Source organism: Lynx canadensis, chromosome E3 (assembly GCF_007474595.2).
Source record: "Lynx canadensis isolate LIC74 chromosome E3, mLynCan4.pri.v2, whole genome shotgun sequence".
Lineage (NCBI taxonomy): Eukaryota > Metazoa > Chordata > Mammalia > Carnivora > Felidae > Lynx > Lynx canadensis.
Genome location: NC_044318.1, coordinates 22150592 through 22175126, shown reverse-complemented (window position 1 = coordinate 22175126; position 24535 = coordinate 22150592). Strand labels below are relative to the sequence as shown.

The 24535-nt window shown below is 59.1% G+C and overlaps 2 protein-coding genes across 8 annotated transcripts in view; one reads left to right on the top strand and one right to left on the bottom strand.

Annotated features, from left to right (window-relative positions):
- Positions 1-7853, top strand: part of GSG1L (GSG1 like) — a 201086-nt gene extending 193233 nt beyond the window's left edge. For both annotated transcript variants that reach the window (XM_030301417.2, XM_030301416.2), the window contains one exon: positions 7118-7853. In XM_030301417.2, coding sequence (XP_030157277.1) covers positions 7118-7215 — 98 coding nt within the window. In that variant the 3' untranslated portion in view covers positions 7216-7853. The remainder of the gene's footprint in view (positions 1-7117) is intronic.
- An 8327-nt stretch (positions 7854-16180) lies between these two features.
- The window catches only part of KATNIP (katanin interacting protein), a 194177-nt gene continuing 185822 nt past the window's right edge, over positions 16181-24535 (bottom strand). For 4 of the 6 annotated variants that reach the window (XM_030301244.1, XM_030301248.1, XM_030301245.1 and 1 more), the window contains 6 exons: positions 23439-23549; positions 21353-21492; positions 19296-19397; positions 18559-18719; positions 18378-18466; positions 16181-17804 (listed from right to left, as the gene is read on the bottom strand). In XM_030301244.1, coding sequence (XP_030157104.1) covers positions 17746-17804; positions 18378-18466; positions 18559-18719; positions 19296-19397; positions 21353-21492; positions 23439-23549 — 662 coding nt within the window. In that variant the 3' untranslated portion in view covers positions 16181-17745. Of the gene's footprint in view, positions 17805-18377; positions 18467-18558; positions 19182-19295; positions 19398-21352; positions 21493-23438; positions 23550-24535 lie in introns of those variants that run through there. The other 2 variants (XM_030301246.1, XM_030301247.1) reach the window with 2 other exon arrangements.

Here is a 24535-nt window from a genome sequence, read left to right as displayed (position 1 = left end):
ACTTGCCTTTGGGGCTTTGCAGTGCCACCAGCTAGCTCGGGAGCACATCGGATGTGACATTTGATGGAGGCGATGCTGCCATATGGTCCAGGTGTCTGCATCTTTCCTTCAGGGGCAACTGGGGTTTGCAGCTGATTGCAGCTGTCAGGTTCAATGCCCGAGACAAGCTTTTGATTTTGCCAGGTGTGTAAGGCCAGGCTAGGCTGGGCAAGAGGCTGTCACTTGCCGGGTGCAGAGGTGGCTTCTGGGAATTCCGTCTCGATGGGTCTCTGCCGCTGCCGCCCTCAAAATAGCAGAGGGAATTTGGGCGAAGACTTGCCTGGGTCCTGAGCTGCTTGGCATTTTTATTAGATCAAAATCAAATCCAATATCGTACTGCTCAAGTCTGCTTCCTTTATTAAAATGGAAACAGACAGTATTTCTGGAATAAATACGAATGCCAAGTCGCTGGGCACCAGACAGGTGTGCAGCCTGGAGACATCCGAGTCCCCGGCACTGGGGGCTCAGAGATCCAGGCCAGCGCTGACACCAGAATCACCTGGGTGGCTCCTTAAAATGCAGATTGCCGGACCCCGTCTCTGAATTTCTGGCTCAAGAGGGCTGGGTGGGGCCTGGGAGTCTGCATTCCCAAGGGGTCCCAAGTGATACTGTTTCTTGCTGCTCTGTGGACCAGATTCTGAGCAGTCCTCGGCCCGGAGCCAACACCTGTCCCTCTGAAGCTGCGGCCGGGAGCGAGTTTGCATCTTGTCGCTTGGTTGGGCTCTTCAGTGGCTTCTGGATGGAAACTGCTGCTTCTAGGGCCAATTCCTCCCCAATCCGTCCTCCTAAGACACAGTTTTGATCCTGTCTCCCCCCACCCCCATCCCTTCCTAGCTCCAAAACCTCCCGTGCTGGCTCCCATGGCGGGTGTCAGGCACCATGCCAACCCCTCCTGCACATTCCCAAAGAGGCCTTCTCGCCCCCCATCCCATCCCCGCTTTGTTTCTCCGCCATCCGTCCCTCTCGGAATCCTTCTTTGCTAAGTGTCTCCCCACTAGAATGGAGAGACCAGGAGGACGGGGCCTCGTCACCGCATCTGTGTGCCTAGCCCACTGTCGGCCATCAGCACACTTCTGGCGAATGATTTAGCTTAGTCCATGACCGTTTCTGCCCAGGGCAGTGTTCCTCCAGGGGCGCTTGGTCCTAAGAAACGCCGGGGGCTCTTGTCAAAATACAGAAATCCCTGGAGATTCCACTTTCTTGGTTTGGGGCAGGGCCGAGGAATCCACATCAGGGAAGTCTGATGATAAGGTGCAAACCCCAGGGGCAGACGAACCCTGTCCCCCTGAGGGGGCATTGCTGGGCCTTTTACCCCCCGGCACCCAGCGACTCTGGCAACCACAGCCCTCCACGCCTCACCCCGCAAGCCGCGTTCACCCCGCTTTCCAGCCACACAGACCTTCTTGCTCGCCACCAACATTGCTAGGCTTTTCACACCTCCTGAAAACCTCATTTACCTGCCAAGAACCTATTTCACACTCTGTTCCTTCTGCCTGAAAAGACCTGTTCCCTTCCTCTGCTTGGCGAAAAACAAACCCTACCAGTGGAATTGCGTGCTTCACGTTGGTTTCCAAGTCTAGTTCAAAGGTCTGGGGATGGCAGCCAGGCCCCTCTTTACCCCTTGCCAGAGGTGGACATGTTCACCTCTGCATTTTTCCTGCCCTGAGGCTCATGTCTATAAGGTGGGGTTTTATGGTGGTTACAAGCTCGGCCTTTGGAGGCTGCCTGGGTTGAAATCCAGCAGTGAGACTTCGGGCAAATGACTTAGCCTGTCTGGGCCTCACTTTCCTCATCTGTAAAATGGGCATAGTAATGGCACGTCACTCATATTTCAGGGGATTAAATGAGCCCGTGTACATGAGGCACAGTGAATGGGTCCTGCCACACTGGGAGAGCTGGGGACACGTGTGCCCTCGTCATTTCCTCCGGTGTGTGTCTGTCTCCCTCACTAGCACTGGCAGATGTCTCACCCAGGTATGCAGATCCAGCACCCAGCATGGAGGCTGACACATAGTAGGTGCCCAACAAAGGTTTGATAAGAGAATGAAGAAATCAGTGGTCCTGGGAGAGGTGGAAGGTTAAGTGGACTCAACCTGATCCCAAGTGTGGAAAACAGATGAGGAGCATGTTATGGCCCAAGAAACATGGGGTCCCCAGAAGATGGACTCCAGGGGTAGGGTGGCTCAGTTGGCTAAGCATCCAACTCTTGATTGCAGCTCAGGTCATGATCTCACTGTTCGTGGGTTTGAGCCCTGCATCAGGCTCTGCACGGACAGCACAGAGCCTGCTTGGGATTGTCTCTATCCCTCTCTCTCCCTGCTCCTCTCCTGCTTGTGCACATGCTCTCTCTCTCTCTCTCAAAATAAATAAATACCCAAAGAAAAAAATACCTTTATATGTAAAAAAAGAAGATGGACTCCAGCGAGGATAAGGATGAGGCCCCCATTTGGGCTCCTAAGACAAGCTGCCCCCAAAGTAGACAAAATCCAGCCTCCCCTCCACATGGATCTCACACACACCTGCTCTTCTCCCCAGATCTGCATTATCAATCCCGTCCCTGGAATTGGGCTAGGTGCTGGGGACACAGTAGTAAGAACAGCAGAGCTAGTCTGTGTCCTCAAGTCACATAGAGCCTCGTAGGGGAAACTGGGAGGAATCAAGTAAATGGATATTACCAAATATGCCAGAGTCTCTGAAGTGCCCTCAGGATACAGATTTACGGAGCAGGGTTGGCTTGGAGAGGCAGTCATAGTGCCCTCGCCAAGGTGGTGACATTTTAGGAATGGCAAAGGGATGATAGTGTCACTAGCTGAAGGGCCCCCAAAGCCAGACACCTCAGTGCCAACCTTGATTCACTTCTTCATCACTCCCCTAATCCCATCGCTTTCTAGAGGAAAGAGTTCGAGGTTAGGCTGCGGGTGGGGCCGTGAGTCTTGAAGAGAGGCTTTCAGCACCTTGGAGAGTGCATGTGGGGGGATTGATGGGACGGGGCGGGGGTGTTGGCGTTCGTCTGTTTCTTCTGGGCTGGGCTGCTGTGGGGTCAGAAACGCCAATCCCAGCCACGTGCCCACCGTCATCGATTCCTCTACCAGCTTCAGAGCACCTTGGACAAGTGACATCCCCTATAAGTGCCCCCCTTTCCCTTTTGACACCTGTGTGGTGGCATCGGCATTCTTGGCTTTAAAGGGCCCTTCCAACTCAATGAATCCGTTCCAGAACAGAGGATGTGACTGCACACAATTCAGCAGAGCTAAGAGCTGATCCCCTGGGATCTAGGTGCCTTGAGGGAGTTCGTGACAATGATTTTCCACTGAATGATGGAGAAGTTAGGACCGAAGAGACAGGACATTAAATATGTTCATGTTCATCTGGGCCAAATACTCTGCTAAGCCTGGGAGCTTCCAAGGGAATTTAAAACACAGTACCTGCTATCAACCCTCTGAGTGGCACCTTGGACAGATCTCTTCCCCCCTCCCCCTGCCCCCCACCACCCCCTGGAGCCTTGGCTCCCCCATCTGTGAAGAGAGGTGGTTGAATCCAGATCCTCTCTAGTGCTGGTATTTTGCTATTTCCACATCTGTCTGAAGTCAGATAATGAAGGACTTCTAGCAAGGGGGCCCGCTGGGCCTGCTGACCCCTTTGTAACCCACATCCGTTGCGGGCTCAGAGAGAAGGCACTTGTCAAAAGTCACACAGCTTGGAAAAAAAAAAAAGCTGACACAGCTTGAAAGCAGTGGAGCCTGGATTTGAACAAAAAAAAAAATCTTTATTTTGAGAGAGAGAAAGCATACGCATGGGGGGCGGGGGACAGAGAGATGGGGAGAGAGAAAATCTTAAGCAGGCTCCACACTCAGTGTGAGCCTGACGTGGAGCTGAATCTCACAGCCGTGAGATCGTGACCCGAGCTGAAATCAAGGGTCAGATGCTCAACCGACTGAGCCACCCAGGCGCCCCATTGATTTGAACCTTTGACTGCCAGACTGCAAGTATAGTCTTTCCCCTTCAGCCTGGGTCCAAAAAAGGAGAGACTGACCAAAGAGCCTCTCGTAACGCAGAGCATCTCCGAATAGGAGCGGCAGGCAGAGCTCTTTCTCCAAGCTTAAGAATCGCTCCATCCTCGTCCCGCATGGTTTCTTCGTTTGTTATAAAGTCAGCTCAGGACTAGCTCTGTGCCTGGCCAGGTGCTGGCGGCCAAAGGCTCCAGGATGACAGCAGCCCCGGTCCCCGCCTGCACTGAGTCCCCAGGTTAGCCGGGGAGACCCTCGTTAACACGAAGTGACAAGCCCAGGGAGAAGAGATCTGCACCGTGTTGTGGGAACACAGAGGAGGGAGCGAGGCCTGTGCCTATAAGGTCATGGAATTCTTCTGGGCGGTGGGGGGGAGCCTTTGAAAGACAAATGGGGCACTCAATAGCCAGAGAACAGCAGGGAAGGGCACCGGGCCAAGGGACCAGAATGTGTAAAGCCACGGAACAGAGCCTGGAACGAAAATGCAGGCGGGGAAATAGAGGTCAGAAATGGCCTCCTGTGCGTGGGGACCGAGTCCAGCCTGAGAGATGCCACTTGGCCCACAGATGGTTTTAAAAGCGTCCACGGCCATTATTTAAAGCCAGGAGATTTTATTATGAAATTCTGATTTTCATTGTCTCTCAACTTTTTGGAAAATCTGAGGGCCCATTTTCCATGGCAACAGTTGGCCAGAGCTGAAGAATGGCCCCTTCTGGCTGCTTCACCCACGGATGTCATCTGATTGGGCCTCGTTGACATTTTGACTAGTTGATGACTAGCCAAAAAGTAAAGGGACTGAGAGAAGGGAAGAGAAGGTCATGGTGGCCTGGTGGAGTGGCGGTGGGGGGACCTCCTCAGGCATGGGGAGGACAGAATCCCTGCTCTCCACTGTAAATGACTCTGGGCCCCAACCCCCTCCCGGGAGGCCGAAGGGGAAGGGAGGGCCCCAGTCCTCAGTGATTTGGCCTCTGGATCCAGGAGACAAGGAGCCTGATTTTGACTCAAGGGAGGGCAGGGATCATGGCCTTCCTTTTTCCTTCAGAATGCACGATCACTTCTCTGTTCCAACAAATTCTCCGGGGTTCTGCCTGTTGGCAACGGTAAGAGCAGCCACGATCACTTTTAAATATTCATTTAGAAAAACAATCAAATCTTTCTGCACATCAAATATTTGCCTCTAGATTTTTTTTAAAAAAATCCAAACACCTATAATCTTGGCAGCATTTACTTCCAAAGAATGCAACTATTTCGGTGACTGGGGCCAAAACAAATGTTTTTCCTGAGGCCAAACGGTTCCAGAATGTTTGCCAAATATTTCGTACCCTTTTTAAAATACGGTAAAATTAGCAAAGCACTAGCATTAAAAAATATTGAAAACAAAAAGTCAGGGGCGCCTGGGTGGCTCAGTCGGTTAAGCATCCGACTTCGGCTCAGGTCACGATCTCACGGTTTGTGAGTTCGAGCCCCGCATCAGGCTCTGTGCTGACGGCTCGGAGCCTGGAGCCCATTTCGGACTCTGTGTCTCCCTCTCTCTCTGACCCTCCCCCATTCATGCTCTGTCTCTCTCTGTCTCAAAAATAACCGTTAAAAAAAATTTTTTTTTAATTAAAAAAGAAAAAACCAAAAAGTCAAAGCAAAAACACAGAACAAAACCCACAACCGTCCCCCACCCCCTAATGGGCACAACTGTCCTCACCTTTGCTTGTTCCCTTCCGCCTTTGTCATGAGGAAGACTGTCCCAATAGAGCTGCTTTGGGGGTGCAGGAGGAGTAATGAGCTGCCTGTCTTAAGAGGTGTGCAAGCAGGCGCTTGGCCTCAGCAGGAATTCCCACCTCCGGGGGGCTTGCTACAAAGGGCCCGTCTGACCCCGAAGGATGACAGGAATGTCCGAGCATCCACGAGCGCTCCGAGGGGAACAGAACACGGAGCAAACATCTTTAATGCGGAAGTTTGATTGAGTCCGGCTCTACCATAGCTGTGAATCGCGAGACCGCTGCTTGTGCCCGCTGAGCCTCAGTTCCCTCATCTGTAAAATGGGGTTGCTACCTCACAGGCTTGTGAGGCTGGAATCAAGTAGGGTATAGACCGTGAACACCGGGTCGCTGTTGGTTTTCTGTCCGGTCCTCCGGCCCGTCTCTCCTCCCTCTGTTTTCCCCTCTCTGGCTCCTCCGGCTCTGATCCGTCACGGAACATCTGCCACGGGTCAAGCCATCGTTCTCCTTAGCTCAGGGCCTAACGGGGGGCGGAGCTGGGGACTGCCGCTTGGGGTGTGTGCTCCGAGAGGAGCGAAACACCCAGGGGCAGCAAAGAGATGGCAGGGCCCTCCTGTAGGAGGGGAGACGGGAGCCGGGCCTGGGGGGTTGGACGCACAGTAGGTATAGGGACGTTTTAGCAGGTGGGTCTGGTGTGTTAGGAGGCGGTGAGCGTCTGAGAATCCAGAGAAAGCCAGGAGCGAGCATGTCGGGTTGGGGCGAGAGCAGCCCGGGGCCCCTGGGAGCAGTGGGCGGTGGCAGGGGCGTGGCGGGGTCTCTGCCAGCTGCCTTGGCCCAGGAAGCTGCTCACAGTTACTTTGGGTGCCCCCGGGCCCTCCCCCTCGGTGCAGGAGTCACGGACACTGTTCTCCCTCTCGCCCTCCCACACAGTGTAGCTCAGGGACGCTTGACGGGGCGGTGGGCACACGGGTACGTGCCGAGGTGGTTGCGGGACGGCGGGGCGGGGGGGACAGGGCAGGCGGATGGAACATTGGCGGATGGGTGCACGGCGGTGAGTTAGCGGACGCGGCGGCAGGTTGGGAAGTGGACAAGCGAGCAGGTGGGGCGGAGGGTGCGGGTGTTGCGGGCTGCAGGTGGATGGGGATGAGGGCAGCGGGGCCGCCGGGGCAGGGGGGAGGAGGACGCTGTGATGGGCGGTGCGGGCGTGCTGACAGGTGGCAGGGGCACGAGCGGGTGGGTGCGGGAGGGCGGGTGGGCTGCGGGTGGGGAGAGTGTGAGAGGAGGGTGCCGGCGGCGGGCAGCCGGTGTGTGGGTGGCGGGGGGGCGGCCGACGGCACTGACCTCCCCGTCTCTTGGCAGGACACCACCCACACATGGGAGATTCCTGGCCGCGGAGCTCCGCTCACGAGATGCCGGAGCTGAACCGTCAGTGCTGGGTCCTGGGGCACTGGGTGTGACCGAGACCCAGCCTGGCCCCCGGACCTCAGGCGGTCGTCGGAACCGGCCCCCTGCCAGAAGGCCACCGGTCTGGCGCCCCTGGAGACCCGGCCCGTGTGCTGTGAACTGATCCGGCCTGTGTGGGAGACGCAGGCCTGCCCTTCCCACCGCTGTCCGGGGCTCAGGGCCCTGGCAATGGAGCCGGGGTGGCCCGAGGGAATGCGCAGGGCTGCGCACGGTGACTCTGGGACAGCAGCTCCTGACCCTTGCTGCCGTCACATGCGGCGCCCTGTTTGGTGCAGCTGGGACGCCAGGAGAGGCAAGGTCATCGGCCACTGAGGGCCGGACAGGAAGTTCAGGAGGGGCCCTGCGGTCACGAGGCAGGGAGTGGGTGGGGCCTCCCGGCGCTGGCTCCGCAGGGGGGGAGGGGGTCACACAGCAGGCACATGGCAGGGCCACAATAAATGCTTGTTGAACCTGTCGTCTTGCTGTGTGTGGAGGCCAGTTGCTCTCTGGGCTGTGGCTGCCCCCCGTGGCCCCACCCTGTCGGGTCCTCAAGGAACCTGAAGGTGAGATGGCCTGAGTGTGCTGGGGTCAGGGCCAGACACTGAGGTTCGGGAAGGAAGGAGAGCAGAGTGTAGCTGGGTCTAGGGGGTTGGGTCGGGGTGGAGCCAGCTGGCAGGCCGCCCTGGATTCCGGAGGGTGGGCGAGGTGGGGGTGGGTCAGGCAGGTGGAAAATTTGGGAGACGGGCCCTCAAGCCTGGGCCCTACGCTGCCCTGACCCCCTGGGGACCCTTTGCCCTGTGTCTGGAGCTACCTTTACATCAAGTCCTAGGGCTCAGATGCCTGGGGAAACAGGCCTATTGTAAAGATGAGAGAACTTAGAGTCACAGAGATGAAGTAACCTGCCCAAGATCACAGAGCTAGCAAATGGCAGAATTGGGGTCTGAACCAGAGCCTCATCTCTTCCCAGAAGGAATTCTAGAGCTTTCCCCCAAGTAGAGAATGTTCTTTGCCCTTCCATCCACCCATCATTCGTTCATCATCCATCCATTATCCGTCATCTACCCATCATCCATCCATCCATCATCCACTCATCCATCCATCCATCCAGCGGTCATCTGTCCATCCTTCCTTCCTTCCATCCATCCATCATCCATCCATCCTTCCTTCCATCCATCCTTCCATCCATCCATCATCCATCCTTCTATTCATCCTTCCATCCATCCATCCATCCATCCATCATCCATCCTTCCATCCATCCTTCCATCCATCCACCCTTCCTTCCATCCTTTCTTCCATCCATCCATCCATCATCCATCCTTCCATCCATCCTTCCATCCATCCACCCTTCCTTCCATCCTTCCTTCCACCCATCCATTCATCTTTCCATCCATCCTTCCATCCATCCTTCCATCCATCCACCCTTCCTTCCATCCTTTCTTCCATCCATCCATCCATCATCCATCCTTCCATCCATCCTTCCATCCATCCACCCTTCCTTCCATCCTTCCTTCCACCCATCCATCCATCTTTCCATCCATCCTTCCATCCGTCCATCCATCCATCCATCCATCTATCCTTCCTTCTTTCCATCCATCCATCATCCTTCCTTCCTTCCTTCCTTCCTTCCATCCATCCATCATCCTTCCTTCCTTCCTTCCTTCCATCCATCCACCCTTCCTTCCATCCTTCCTTCCATCCATCTATCCTTCCTTCCTTCCATCCATCATCCTTCCTTCCTTCCTTCCTTCCTTCCATCCATCATCCATTCTTCCTTCCATCCATCCATCCATCCATCCTTCCATCCATCCACCCTTCCTTCCATCCTTCCTTCCATCCATCCATCCTTCCAGCCATGCATCCATCATCCATCTACCAGTTGTCATCCTTCCTGTATCAGACGTTCATCCATCGTCCTTTCATGTAGGACCCATCCTCATTATTTAATCAGCTGTGTATCCATCTATCCAATGATATAGCTCATTGTGCCCCTACGATGTGTCAAGGACTGCAGGAGGCACTTGAGATAGGATATTGAGCCATCCAGACAGGGTGTCTGTCCTCACGGGTGGGCATGACAGATAACCAGACAGATGGTTATTGTACAGTGGTGTTGTGGTGCCTGACCCCAGGGCCAGGCAGCCTGGGTTAAAAACAAATTTATTTATTTATTTATTTATTTATTTATTTATTTATTTATTTTTAATTTTTTTTTAACGTTTTATTTATTTTTGAGACAGGGAGAGACAGACCATGAACAGGGGAGGGTCATAGAGAGGGAGACACAGAATCTGAAACAGGCTCCAGGCTCTGAGCTGTCAGCACAGGGCCCGACGCGGGGCTCGAACTCATGGACCGCGAGATCACGACCCGAGCCGAAGTCGGCCGCTTAACCGACTGAGCCACCCAGGCGCCCCAACAATTTTTTTTAATGTTTATTTATTTTTGAGAGAGAGACAGAGTGAGAGTGGGGAAGGGGCAGAGAGAGAGGGAGACAGAATCTGAAACAGGCTCCGGGCTCTGAGCTGTCAGCACAGGGCCTGATGCGGGGCTCGAACTCATCACGGCGAGATCGTGACCTAGGCGGAAGTCGGACACTTAACCGACTGAGCCCCCCGGCGCCCCGAGGCAGCCTGGGTTTAGATTCCAGCTCCTCCACGTGAGACCTTAAGCAAGTGACCTAACCTCTCTGTGCCTCCTCCCCATGGGCACATGGGGATAATCATCATACCTACCTCTTGCAGCTGTCATGAGGGTTAAGTGAGCTAATACACGTGAAGCACTTAGAACAGAGCCAGGCATGTAGTGAGTGCTTTGTTAGTGTTTCCTCTTTTCTCGATGAGGGAAAGTTAGGGGCTGGGGGGGGGGTGCCAAAGGCAGCACCTGCTGGGGGAGGGAGGAGGAGATGGTGGTCAGGAGGGCTCCTTTGGGAAAAAGAAGGTTGTCTAGATGTCAGGTAGGCAAGACATCCATTCCATGGAGAGGAAGAAAGCTGGAATGTTCTAGGAACTTTACAACAGTCTAGACGGCAGGTGTGGAGAGAAGGGAGAGCCACGGGGTGTGAGGAGGACAGGGGAGCCAGGCAGAAGGACATGGAGCCTCCTTAGGAAGCTTGGTGCTTCCTGAGCACCGCACCCCCCTCCCCTTATCCTACGATGTTCGAGGGGAGGGAAGAGGGTGGTCTGGCTTGCACGGTGGCCCCAAGGGATGGGACCATGAGGGCAGATTCAGGAGCTAGTCAGGGGGCAGAAATCAACAGACTGCTGTGGGAGGAAGGGAAAGTTGGCAAAGACTCTCAGATTTGGGGCTTGGGTCAGGCGCGGGTTCAGTTGAGTCTCAGATCCCAGCAGACACCCGCGCGGAGGTGTGTGCTCATTCATTATGCATGCGTTGACTAATCACGCGGGCCATTCATTAATCCATTTTCCATTCATTTGGCAAATATTGCGGACCTACTGTGTGGGGCTCTCAGGGAAATGGCTCTGGGTGGGACATTGGGGTCCCCTTACAAAGGTCTTGAACGTCAGGGCAAGGAGTTGGGGCTTTGGCCTCTGGGCAAGGAGACACCACTTGTAGACGTGGGGCTGGGCCCCCAGGGCACCCAGCATCTTGGGGTCCTTCCTTCTCACCCGAGGTCCTTCTGTGCTTGGCGGCTGGACCACAGACGTCCAGGAGATGATCTGAATTGACACGTAGGCAAAATTTCAACCTATTTTAATAGTTGTGTTCATGTACATGTGTATTAGGAAAAAACGTGTAACGGGCACATCGGTGTCACGATCTCACAGACGCTGTTGCTTAGGATGAAACCAAAAATAGGCATTTAAGTAAAAAAGACAGAGCTGGCTTGAAGAAAAATATTCAATAAATAATCGTGCAAGTAGTTTGTGATTATGGTGTGCGGACGGCTCAAGCCAAGGCCTTTCTTACCCCCTGCACGGGCCAGGAGGCTCACGGGGCCACTCTGGCTTCAAGTCCTCCTTTCTGTCTGGGCACCTGTTGGGCAGGAGGGGAGAACGAGCTGTCTTTCAGGCCCGTGGAGCCTGCAGCAGGAAGGCTGCTGGTGAGATAAAAGGAAGCATTTGCAGGCGGGCCGGATGCGTGGTCCCAGTGGGTCCCTACCCGGAGTTACTGGGAGGGTTGTGTTCACACAGGGGGCAAATGCCACCGTCTGCCTGAACCTGGGGGGGGGGGGGCTGGGAGGGGGGCCCGGGGGGTTTGAAGGCGGGAAGTGCCCGGATGAGCACGTAGCCATCTGCCCTGGATGCCTGCGCCCCGCGTCGCTGGGTCCACACCCCCTGGGCTCACGTGCACACACCAGCATCGTACAAGCTTGAGTCAGCGCTTTGTACGCGCACCCGTACCAGGGGGTCAGCTCGGCACCCATCCGTACCTGCGTGTGCCCGCCGACCCCGAGACGTGCTGGGCCTGGATGCGTCTGGCCCCGTCCCTGTGTCCGCACGTGCCCGGTGCCAGGCCCGAGGACAAGTCATGCTGGGGAGGCTCATCCCCTTGGAGGAGGCGGCGACAGAGGAAAGTACAAGACCCGAGACCACCCCCGACCTGCGGTGGGCCCCCTTCATCCGGGAACTACTGGCTGAGTGGCTTCTATGCGCCAGGCATGACGGCGCCCTGGAGCTGCCGCGGTGAGTCAGGAGGACCTGATGTTCACCCTCGTGCAGTTTCTATTCCAGTGAGGAGACAGAGACCACTCAAATAATTCTAGCAACAAAAGTATCACCTCTGAGTGGGGGAAATGCTATGGAAGCACCCCCAGGGGAGGCCTGCTTTATGCTGGAGCCGTGAGGGTGGGCCTCTCAGGAAGGCCCATTGCAGCAGGGACGGAAGGAAGCCGCCAGGGAGTTTGGGCAGAAGCCAGAGCCTGTGCAAAGGCCCTGGGGTTGAGAGGAATGCTGGGTGCGGCGCTGTGACAGGACACAGCGCTTGCAGCTCAGGCTGAGGGCGCGAGGTCTGCTGCGGAGCAGCTGGTCGTCGGGGGTCAGAGCCTTCGGGCGTGTGGGTTACGGCACAAAGTGCGCCCTTCACCTGGAAGGCCACAGGGAGCCACTGGCAGGGGGCTTTTCAGGGGAGGACGCGGTCAGCTCTGCATCTGGGCAAGTTCCTCCTGGTTGCGCGTGGGGAAGGCCTGGGAGGTGGGGTGCAAGGCGGGGGCAGGGTGACCAGAGAGGGGACTGCAGCAGGGCCTGGTGGGAGATGGTGGGGGCTTAGGCTGCGGTGGCACCGGGGACGAGGTAAGTAGCCATAGTGTGGCCTGGGGACGGGTGAGGGTCCGAGGGGCGCCTGGGCTGGGCTGGCTTTTCTCTGCGGCTCCTGTTTGGGCTTTGACGCCGTGCAGGCAGGGACACCGTAGGCCGCACGGGGCAGCGGCGGGACTCAGGAACAGGTGTCCTCTGAGTGGCTGAATTAGAAAAGTCCGTGACCCCAAACCACCGGAGACGCGGCCCGAGGCACAGGCTTGGGGGGCGGGGCGGGGCTGGAGCTTAGCTCCTCTCACCCGTCGCTCAAGGGCTGTGGGCAGTGAACAAATCGCTCCGCCGCACCGGTGGACGATCTCGCCGCAGGATTGAGGACAAACTCAGCCCGGCCGGGGACCATCAGTCATGAGGAAAAACCAATCTCCTCCGTGCGGGGATTTACTGCATGGACAGACAGGAAATCCCGGCGCGGGACCTCTCTGCCCTGTCCCCACACAGCCCCGCCCGCCATAGCCGGGTAATTGCTTTTGGGGCCACATTTCGTCGTGGACCGACACCGTCTGAGCCTCTGCCTTAAGGGAGGCCGGTGGCTGGGCTGATGCCAGAGGCCTGGCAGGGGAGTGGGCGGCCACCGGGACGGGTCAGGAAGGGGGTCTGGTGCGGGAGAAGTGCCATCACCCCAAGCCCCCGGCCTCGGACCCTCCTGAAACCCCTGGAAACCTCCAGGCTGAGTGTGGGTGGCATGGGGGGGGGGTGCAGGCAGGGAGGGTTGGGGAGAGGAGGCCTGGGGTGGAGAGAATGAACAGAGCAGGGGCAGGAGCTGGCAGAGGAGGAGGGGGAGGAGGGGGAGGGGGAGGAAAGGAAGGGGGAGGGGGAGGAGGGAGAGGGGGAGGAGGGAGAGGGGAGGAGGGAGAGGGGAGGAGGGAAAGGGGAAGGGGAGGGGGAGGAAAGAGGAGGAGGGGAGGAGGAGGGGAAGGGGGAGGAGAGGGAGGGGAGGAGGAGGATGGGGAGGAGGGGGAGGAGGAGGGAAAGGGGGAGGAGAGGGATGGGGGGAGGAGGCGGAGGGGGAGGGGGGGGGAGGAGGAGGAGGAGGTGGGCTAAAACATCCGCCTCTGCTCTAAGGCCATTGCCCCTCGTGGGCCAACCAGCTGAGGCCAGGAGGTCGTCCCGAAGGTCTGGAAGGTCAGGTGGAAGGTGGCGCTGAGTGACTCTGGTGAGGAGCCCGGGCCCCGTGCTGGGCGGCCTTGAAGTCCTGAGCCCCAACGACACGATTTCATTACGAAAGCCTCAGTTTGCACACCCGGCAAATGGGCTTAGTCGTGGGACTCAGCCGGTGTGTCTGCCCTCCGGGAGGTGCTCTAAGGTGCCCAGAGCTCCCCGAGACAGGCACTGCCGGCCCCCTGCTCTCTGGGAAGGGAAGCCGAGGGAGGCCGGAGGTGCGGGGGGTGAAGTTGGTATTTTTGTGGTGGTGTCGTGAAAGGTGACTGCCAGAGGTCGGCCTCCGGCAGCGGCTGTGAGCGGAGCAGTTTCCCGGAGGCTGGGGGCCTGGCGGTGGTGTCACGAACGCCTCGCATCACACGGAGGTCCAGGGACGCACCTGCGGTGAGCCCCACGGCACACGGGGACACGTGACCCGTTGGACGGAGGCCACGTCTGCCTCTTCCGGCCCCGGGCCTGGGCCTGTTGCTGACCGGACCCCAGAGGCTTGAGTTGCGTGGCCCCAGGAGAACCCTCTGGATGGCCAGGCAGCCCGGCACCTCCCCCCCCCCCCCCCCGCCGGGCCCCACGGCACCGTCACCCGCTCAGGCTCTGGCGCCTTGCAGGGCCGCGGCGGTGAGGGAAGCAGGCAGGGCCTGACACGGAGGGGCTGTGGGGGTGTGGTGTCCCGGAGAGCCTGTGCCCCGGCTCCAGTGGCCGTGAGTAATGGGGCCAGACCCCGCACAGCCACCGGACCCGGGCGGGCTGAGCCGCCAGACCGTGTTCCGCTGTTTCACTCAGAGGCCAAGCGGGTCCGGGGGCCTCAGAAAGGGACTCTAGGTGGGGTGGGAGGTGAGGCTTGGAGAGGGACCCAGGATGTCGCGGCAAACGCTCCCAGGCGGGGGGCGGCCGCCTCCTGACTGCGGAAATAGCCCCGGTGGTCTCCTGGGGACCACGTGGGTCCTTCTGAGGTCGTGGGTCCAGGGCCGGAACCGTCCGGAGACAAATGAACAAACAGAAGCAGGTCCTCCCCACTGCTGGACAGAGGAGGCAGGTGCCCAGGGGGACAGAGGCCTGCAGGGAGGTTCCTCCGGAGCCCCTGCTGCCCTTCTGGAACTCTCCTGTCAGCCTCGGCCAAGAGCTGTGACCCACGACCGGGTGCGGGCATGGCCCCGAGCCCACAGGGATAGCTTTGTGGAAACTTATGCCCGGGGCTGAACAGGGACCAGGATTCGCCTCTGTTCTCCCACCAGGGATGCTGGGGGGGCGGGGGGACTGTCACCTCCAGCACGCACAGGTCACCGGGCCAACCCCTGCCTCTGTGCCCAGGGGGGTCTGAGGGCATGATCCCCTCCCTCCTTGGACCTCCCGGGGAGGAACCAGCTGAGGGGCATTCGGGGAGCCACGGTCTTGGAGGGGGGACTGCGGCTTTCAGGGGGACCCGGAAGGGAGGGGGCGCTGGCCTTCATGCTGAGGCAGGGAGGGGGCTGGAGTGGAGGGTGGGCTACACAGGGCTTGTAACCCGTTCGGCTCGCTTGGCGTGTGCTTGGTTAAGCTGAGCCGACATTTAAAAGTTGGATTTTCGCATTAAAAAAAATTAAAAACACCTGGATTTCTGGCTTCTCGTAAAGTCCTTGAAGGCATCTCCGGACCATTGGAGCTGAGACGCGATCACCCCCTAGTCGGGGCCTGCGCTGCCCTGTTAAGGGGACCCTCCTGGGCCAGCTTTGCTCCCCGACGACGTCAGAGCAGGGCCCCCGGGCCTCCCACCCCACAGGAGTGCCGGAAGGGCTCGCGTGCCCTCCAGTAGGGGGAGGCTCTCCAACACCGGGTGTCTGGGCAGGGCAGGGCAGGGCCCCTCTGTCTGGGCAGGAGCTCAGAGGCAAGCGGGGGGTGGGGGGGTGGGGGGGCTGGTCAGGGGAGGGGGTGGGGTTTCCGAGGGGCCCCCTGCTCGGCACCAATGCGCTCCCTGGCCCCTGAGCTGTAGCCCAGACACCCGGCCCCCAAATGAGCCTTCTTCCCCACCGAGGGCGGCTCTCTCCAGATGCCAAGAGCCGCCAACCAAGATTCACCTCTGAGGGAAGCAGGGGAGCCGGAAACGACAGGAGGCGGCCCAGGAGTCTGGCATTGGGTGGGGGGGCTTGGCTTCAAGGATCCACATAAGCCTCGGGGAAACTGCAGGGCCACCGACCCGGGGATTTCACCCCGCCTCAGCTCTCCTGGGGCTGTCCCAGGATTTGCGCGCTGATGGCTTCCAAAGCTGTGTATCTTGGGCAAGCCGCTCAACCGCTCTGTGCCTCAATTCTCTCATCTGTAAAAGGAGGATCATCATAGTGCCTACCCCGTGGGGTTGTTATGTGGATTAAATGAGCGCCGGACACGAAACAACCGCTACATACGTGTGGGCTTGTATCGTCTACCCAGGATCATGCCCCCATTTGCAGGTGGAGACGGGGGGGGGGGCGGGGCTCAGAGAGGGGACTTGCCCCGTGTCACTCAGCCAGCCTCAGTTCCTGGAGGCGGCACAGGCTCCCTCCGTCTGACCCCAAACCCAGCACGTCAGACCAGATTCTTAATAACATCTTTTATTGATTTTGCAAGAGAAAAAAATAGAAATTTATTTTAGAGTTAATGCCTGTACAGCTTTTTTTTTTTTCCCCCTCCTAAATTGCATGGTGCATACAATTATTATAAACATCAGTGGAGATTCTGGGAGCGTGCGCGCTGCTCGAGCAATCTCCCCGACAGTCTGACCCGGGCCCCAGCCTCAGGTGGGGACGGGAAGCCGTGACAGCCTTTAAAGTCGTGGCACCTGTTTTGGTCCCTAAGCGCCGGCCTGATCGGCCCCCGACTCCCCCCAAGCCTCGGCTCTCCTGGGAGCCCACAGGCCTTGGGGGCACCCGCCCCATCTGGGAGGTGAGCAGGGGAGCTGCAGCAATGATGGATCTTCTCCGGGAGGAACAATTCCTTGTCTTCGCATCGGCCCCCTGCTCCAAATGAAAAGCGCATTTGCATAGCTGCTCCGCGGAAGCTGCAAAGCTCATAAAGTATCTGCCGGGCTCTCGGTTGCATAGGAACGTACTTCGAGTACAGCGCTGCGGCGGGGCCGGGCTGGGCGCCAGGAAAACAACGGATTAATATTTGGAACGAGAAATTACCCACCACTGGGAAACCAATTAGGTCCCTGATCCGGGCTTGTTACATAGATGGAAATAGATGCGTTCTGAGCTCCACTCGGCTGGGGGTGCAAGGCACATTTCCAACTCGCGGGGAAGCTGCCGGGAGGGGGGGAAGGGGTGGGGGCACCAGACACCTCGCTGCCCGCAGGCAAGGGCGCCCGGCACGGGAGAGACGGGGGGAGGCGAGTGAGAGAAGCCGGTGGCGAGACCGCAGGGATGCGGCCGCCCTCCTCCAGACAGAGTTCAAGGGGAAGGGGAGGTGGGCTCTGGGGCCCGAGGGTGGGGTTGTGGCCCTGGTCCTCGGCCTGCCCTGCGTCCGGAGCCTTCTGGGGCGTGAAGCCGTCCACCCGCGGGTCCCACGTGGGCCTGGCAGCATGGCGGGTGGGCACGGCCCCCTTCCTCTTCCCAGTGAGACACACACATCCCCGGGGATCCGTCCTCCTTGCCTGGGATGAGTGACGGGGGTGCAGCGGCTCTGGCTAGACCTTCGGGGGACCAGGGAACTGCCCCACCCTCTCAGCCAGCTGCACCGGCCCCCGGATGAGGGAGGGACATGGGGGGCGGGGAGCTGCTGGCACCCCTCCCCTTGCTGTTGGGGTCTGAGGCCTGACCCCGGGCCCGGGACAGCCACACTCCGTGCTGGGAGCAAGTCCTCCCGGGCCACCCCACCACCTGGGCCTGAGCAGGGACAGGCCTGAGTGCGTGTGGCCCTGCTTTGCTGGGTCCTGCGGGAGGGCACTGAGCTGGGTGTCCCGGGAGGGAGCCCCTGAGACGCGAGGCGGAGGAAAGTCGTGCCACGCGAGTCCCCTTTCGCGACGGGACTCCTTCTTCCAGCCCCCGGAGTCCAGGCTGCCGAGGCTGAGGTCTGGGGGCGGGCGACACGGGTGCTGGGCGGGGCCGGTGACAGAGCCCGGCTCCGGTCGGTCGGGAGGCCCGGCTCTCCCTCCTCCGCCAGTCAGCACCGCCACCGTCGCACTGTCTCCTTCTCGCTTATGCAGGTTTTGGGGCGCAGTGCTGTCGGGGAGAGTACAGAGGGGTGGACGTTACCCAGCCTCAGTCACCGAGGGCGGCCCCACGCCCTGGGGGTGAAGTCTGGACCGTCCTGGTGGCTGGCCCAGGCCACCGCCTGCAGCCCCAGAGCCCAGCGCCCGCACGCCGACCCGTCCCCTCCCCTGCAGCGACTCTGCTGCCTCGCCTCCGGGCCTTTGCCACGCTGTCCCCTCTGCCTGGCCAGCTCCCCGTATCTCTTAGGGTGCAGCTCAAACAGCACCTCCTCTGGGAAGCCCTCGCCCCCTGCATCCCCCACTGGTTTCCCAGCCGTCTCCATACAGCACGTCTGCCCTTCGGGGCCTTTTCCCTCTGCGCCCCAAGGGCCTGCCTCCCAGGAAGCCACACCGGGTCACAGGCGCCTGTGGGACGTGGGAAGCACGCTGCCCCTGGGGTTCTGCCCCCACAGCCCCAGCTCAGCCGCCAGGCGGGCTCCTGGGCGGAGCAGAGGGGTCCGAGGGGCGGGCAGGGGCTGCTGGCTCCGGACTGTTCAGCCTTAACTCCCGAGGGCTACGCTCCGGGCCGAGAGGCGACACTGACCTGGGTCAACCGCGCTCTGCTTCCTTTTCGAGTTGGTAATGATTTGGTTTTCGTTCATCATCTGGACGTCCTGATCCTCCACCTGATTGCTGGGGGGAGGGAGAAGAAGGAAGGTTCGACCCCTGCCGTCCGTCCCCGTTAGGGCTGGCGGGGGAGGCCGTGGGGCGGGCCTGGGGCGCACCTGATGGCGGTGCGTTTCTCCTGGCGGCACACGTCTGCGTCCTCGGTGAAGAGGATGGTGTGGTAGGGCAGCGTGGGCTCGCACGTGGGCAGGATGCCCCCCACCAGGTGGCCCACCATGGCCAGGATCCCGTTGTACACAAGCAAGTCGTCTACCAGGAGCTGGACAGACAGAGGAGGCGCTGCCCCGTGTGGCCGGGGCGGGGGGGCGGAGGGGAGGTAGGGACCCTGCCCCCCCCCCCCCCCCCCCGCGGCCTCGGGCAAAGCAGGTCACTGCTCCGAGCCTCGCCCGCTAGCCCGGCCCGCATTATGGTGTCAGATCTTTGCAACCCTCGGCCAGACGGGGACGGGGAGGCTTCAAATACCTTTAGCCCACGTGGCCGAGCCGGGAGGCAACTCTGCGCCTCTGGCCCCCGAGGCCCCCCGCTCTCCCGGCCCCAGAGTTGCCTCCCGGCGCGAAGAACTCCCTAAACCACTATGACTGGAAAAGACAAGATGAAAGGAAAGCCACTTTCGGTTTGTTTTTTTTTTTTTTCAGGGTGATGATTCAAATCACTCGAGGCGGTTTTTGAATTCACGATGGGACGGCGAATTTCCCTGCATCTGAGGACCAGGCAGTGGTGTCTAAGGTAGCGACGGAGAGGAGTAAATCAAACGGCGGCGACGAATGGTAATTGCCGGCAGCCTAATTACCAACCAGCATAATTATCTCAAAAAACCCAGCTAATAAGTACTTACGCCAAACTCCTTCACCCCTCGATGGGGCGTTTTTGCATAATTCCACAGTTTGATCATTGACACGGTGGTAGGCAGATCGAAAATCACATAGACCCGGTTCACCTGTCAGAAGCAAGAACTCATTAAAACGGGCATGTTTGGAAACAGAGGCGCGGGGCGGGGCGGGGGGTGCCAGATGCGGGCAGGGGTGAGCTGGGCGGGCGCGGGAGGCAGCGCCTGGGCTGCTGGGGGCCGCGGTGCGTGGGGCTCCCGCTGCCTTCTGTCTCCTGGAAGCCCATCTTGAGTCCGGTCACGTGTGGCTGCGTTTGCAACAAACCGCTGAGCTGGCTCCGGGAGGGCCTGTTTTCTCGGGCCTGGCGTGGCCCTCATCTAAATACCCGCGGAGAATTGGGTGCGCCCTTCCCTCTCCCCCAGGTCAGGCCAGACGCTTCGCGGGCCAAAGGGGCGGGCCCCAGGTCAAGGAGCACTGTCTCCGGGCGATCAGCACGGCCTTGACCCCGATCTGTCCTTTCCCCCAACCACAAATGAGCAGCACGGCGCAGGCCCTGAGAGCAGTGTGGGATAATTTCCAGCATGTGTCTTTGAATCTCTGCCTGGCGCAGGGGTGGTGGAGGGGTGTCGGGATCAGTGGCAGAATCAGCTACTAAGGTCAGACCCTCAGCTTCCCCCACCCCCGCCCGCCCCCGCCGCCCCCACAAAGACCCTCCAATATCAGGGGGCCTGTTGCACAACAGAATAAAGCAATAAGCAGTCAGTGCTGGCCCCAGGCTGCAGGCTGTCGGCTCCGTTTTGCCCCAGGCCCTGGGGCTCGGCCTCCGGCCATCCTCAGGATGTCTCAGAGGATGTCGGGAGTGCAGGGGGGCGGGTCAGGGTACTGCTGGGGCAGGGGCAGCCTTCTGACTGCACCACGGAAATAATAAAGGTCCTCAAACTCAGTTGCCCAAGGGGCTCAAGCAGATACGAATATTTGAGTCCAAGGGCACCTGGGTGGTTCAGTCGGTTGAGTGTCCGGCTTCGACTCAGGGCATGATCTCAGGGTTCGTGAGTTCAAGCCCCGAGTCGGTCTCTGCCCTCAGCACCGAGCTCGCTTCAGATCCTCTCTGTTCCCCTCTCTCTCGGCCCCTCCCCAGCTTGTACTCTCTCAACAACAACAACAAACAAACAAACAAACGTTCGAGTCCAGCTGGGAGAGTGACAGCTGGACAGACGGCTTCACACCAAAAGCCAAGTGAAAGACGACGGGAAAACATGTGCTGGCCAAACACCAGATGGCCGTGGGCGGGTGGGGCCCGGGTCTCAGGGCTGAGAGACCTACGTGTTTCTCCTCTGCAGCGGTGGGGCTGGCCTCCGCTCAGGGGGGACGGATGCTCGGGGCTCACGGGGGACACTGTTGGAAGAGCTCCCCAACAGAGCTGCTGATGCTGTCTCTGTGCTCTGAGGGCCAAATGTACCTCCCAGTCCTCCTGCCCAGTCACGTGGAGGGGGAGGGGACACTTCCGCCGTCACGGGCGTGCCCCAGGGCCTGCAGCACTCGCATACTCAGGCAGGAGGGTGGCGCGGGGCTACAACGACCTGCCCGGCCGGCCTGTCTCCTCTCTCTCTAGCCGGGTGGGTGAAGGCCACCCCCAGGTCCCCCGGTGACCAGCAGGACCAGTGGGAGGGTCTGAGGTCTGCAAAACTGAGTCCGCTGAGGAGCTGACAGGCAGATCTGCGGCCAGAGGTCGGGGTCCGGTGCCCGGTGCTCTCAAGGCGGAGCAGACACGGGGAATGAGGCCAGAGGATGGGGCTGGGAGGACAGAGGGGGCTGCTGCATGGGCCCTCCAGAGTCCCATGTGGGCGGCCTCTTGTCGCAACCACCCCAAGCGCACCGAGAAAGAACTTGCCCCGAAGAGTGCCCGTCAGAGTGTTAGTTAGCTAGACGTGAGCCTCCCTGACGGCCCTCGGGCATTTTGGTTCGTTGGAGATTCACTCGCCTGGAACAAAGACGCGTCACGCAGACCAAGGACACAAAGTCGCCCTGCCCACCCCGGGGAGGGGGGGAGTCCCCGCAAACCCACCAGGCCCGGCAGGATGGGAGCCAGCCACATGTGCCTGCCATCGCAGGTGTCGTTCACTTGGTCGATGAGCTTGTCGGGCGTCCGGACGTCCCCGCACACGCCCTCCAGGGAGTTCACGCTGTCGGGGAAGGCGGCGATATCTGGGGAGCCTCTAAGCTACCATAACCCAAAGCAGTGTGCTGGAAGCTGCGTGCCACCCTGGCGGCCGCTGGCCTCGTCACGCTGATGGCGTGGCCCAGGGGACGCTGGGGCTGGCGGGCAGAATGGCCGTCCGCTGCTCTGGGCAGCCGGAAGAGCGACAGCCAAATTAGACATGCCAGGGAAAATGAGCACAGAGGCCAACGGGGGTGGGTGTGTGGGGAGGAGGTGACACCAGTTTCAAGGAAAGGGGAGGGGCCGCGCAGACAGATGGCGGGGAAAGAGCAGTCTCACCGGACTGCTGGCGGCAGGAAAAGAATTTGTGGCTGACGCTTTGGAGAGTGGAGGACAAACTGCTAAGGTGTTCCTTTCCAAGGGGACACGGCCTCGGCATGTGAGGACCAGCCTGAGACTGGACGCACCGGTGGGGGGGGAGCCGGGCCCAGCTATGGCCACTCAACTACCGGACATTAGCGCGGATCTGGACAAACCAGGTCCGGCGCTGGCTCTGCATTCTGACCTGGGGTCTTGGGAAAGTCACAGAGCACCTTGGGGCCTGTTTCTTCATCTGTAAAATGGGTATAAAAACCTCCACGTCCGGGGCGCCTGGGTGGTCAGTCGGTTAAGCGGCCGACTTGGGCTCAGGTCATGATCTCACGGTTCGTGGGTTCAAGCCCCGCGTCGGGCTCTGTGTGACAGCTCAGAGCCTGGAGCCTGCTTTGGATTCTGTCTCCCTCTCTCTCTGACCCTGCCCCGCTCGCACTCTCTCGCTCTCTCTCTCTCTCAAAAATAAATAAATGTTAAAAAAAAATTAAAAACCTCCACATCCCAGAATTGATGTGAGGCTCTCAGAGGACACTGGATGTGAGCGCGCCCGGTAAGATCAACACAGCCTTACGTATCCAAGGACTCACTAACAACAATCAAAACCACCAACAATCATTTGTCAGGTGGGGAGGATGGTGTCACCGCGGGAAGGGCAGAAAAGTTGGATCAGAAAAGGATCCAACTGGAACCCAGGGAATCCCACATAGGTGCAAGGCGGGCTTTGGGGTTGGAGCTGCTCTGGCCGGCCCCTGTGGTGGGCCAGGGATCACAGGGCAAAGGCCCAGAGGGGTCAGGCAGGTGATGTCAAAGACACATGACAGCTCAGTGGTCAGAGCATGGTTTCTGGAGCCGGACTCCCAGGTCCTCACTCCTGTGCTGTGTGACCTTGGGCAAGTTACTTAACCTGTCTGTGTCTCAGGTCTTCATTGGTAAAATGGGGCTAACAGCACTCACTTCACGAGACCGTTGTGAGGGCAAATCAGGTACCACGGGACAAGCCCTCACCGAGTGAGCCCTCAGTAAACATTAGCAATTCGTCTGGGGGACCTGGCAGGAAACAATAAGGACATGCTTGGGGGGAAAGGGGATACCGAGGTCCAGCCATCACTGTGGTGCATGACTGTGGCCTCAAACATTGCTAATTTTTTCAAGAGCTGCTGAAGAGTGAGGTGTTCCTGTGAAACGCCCTGATCTTTCCAGAACGCTAGCAACGAATCTAAAATATTTAAAAACTCAGTGGGCTAATAGTTTGCAGGTTCTGGTGCGGGCGTTCCCTGAACAAAGAGGACCGTGGTCAATGAATTCACTGGGCTGAACACAGGGCCAAAGGCCGCTCCCTGCAGGCCTTGCCAGAGCCTTTAGGACTCCAAAGTACCTGCGGATCTCCAGGAGGGGGTGCAGTTGGCACCGTCGCCCGAATCCCCGGGCCACAGGACTCTCTGTTTTGTGGGACTCCTGTTACCTTGGGACTCCCAAGAGTCAGCCTCTGACCGTCAGCAGAGTCCCCTGGCATTTTCAGTCCCGGGGTCTGGTTCTTGCAGGGACGTCTCCTCTCCTGCCCCCGACCCTCCCACGTTCCCTTTGGTCAGGGTGGGGTCCCCCTTCTGCCTAGAAAGGATACTGTTTTCCGACAGAGGGATTTTTTCTCCCCGCTCATCATACAGCTCCAGGCCCGTAAGACCGATGTAATAGGGGTCACCCCAGCTGGTCAGGAGCTGGAACTGAAAAATGACTGTGGCACATTATTAAGGAAAAATAGGCTTAATTTTCTGAGAACAAAGCAAGACAATGGCAAAGATCATATTGGGATAGCTTATGCAGGTGAAGGGGGGGGGGAAAGTCATTTTTTTCTCGCACGGAGACTGAAACCTCTCCAAATATGTGTGGCATTAAATTTTCTTTAATGGAAGCCGCGTATGCATGTGTTTCAAGAATTAAAAACTTCCCTCCACGTCCCAGGAGACAGGAGGACAGGAGGGAGGGAGCTGGCAGGACGGAGGACCATTTGCACCAGAAACTCATCGTGTGGTCGTGCCGAACAAAGTGACCGGGAGTCAAACTGTCTCGTGCCTCAGTTTCCCTGGTTGTAAAATGACAAAGAACGAAGCACCTGTTCTCTCCTCCATCCACTTCAAGTGTGCAGGGGGTGGGGGGGATACATGAGCACCAGGAGGGATGGGCCGTGGCAGGGTGACCGACCCGCCGTTGCTGACTGAGTCGCACAATGGGGGCACCAAGCCTGTCCTCAGCCCTGTCCCCAGCCTGCTCCCAGCATTCCAGGGGCGGACAGGGCAGGAAATCAGAGTGGCGGCTTCCGGGCAATATCATAGCCACAGGCAGACCTTCCGGAAGAACGGACTGGTGAGAGAGCCAGGCTGCTCACATTCACTAACCTGTCTTACTCCTTCCCAGCTATGTGGCCTTGGGCAAGCTACTTAGCCTCTCTGGGCCTCAGTTTTCTCATCTGTGAAATGGGGGGTGTTAGCAGTTCCAGCGCCCAGGGCTGGGGTGAGGCCTGAGTTAACACGGGCAGCCCAGTGTGAACAGGGCCAGGCCGAGGAAAGGGTCCGGCGACTTTGAGCTATCCTTACTTCTATCTTTACCTCCTCCCTGCCTGGGTCCGAGGACAGCCTCCAGTTCAGGCCCTGCGGAAAGTTCCAGCTTCTCTGGCCCCTCCCCGCTGGAGTCCTGGGTGCTGCTTCCTGAAACATCAGCCGG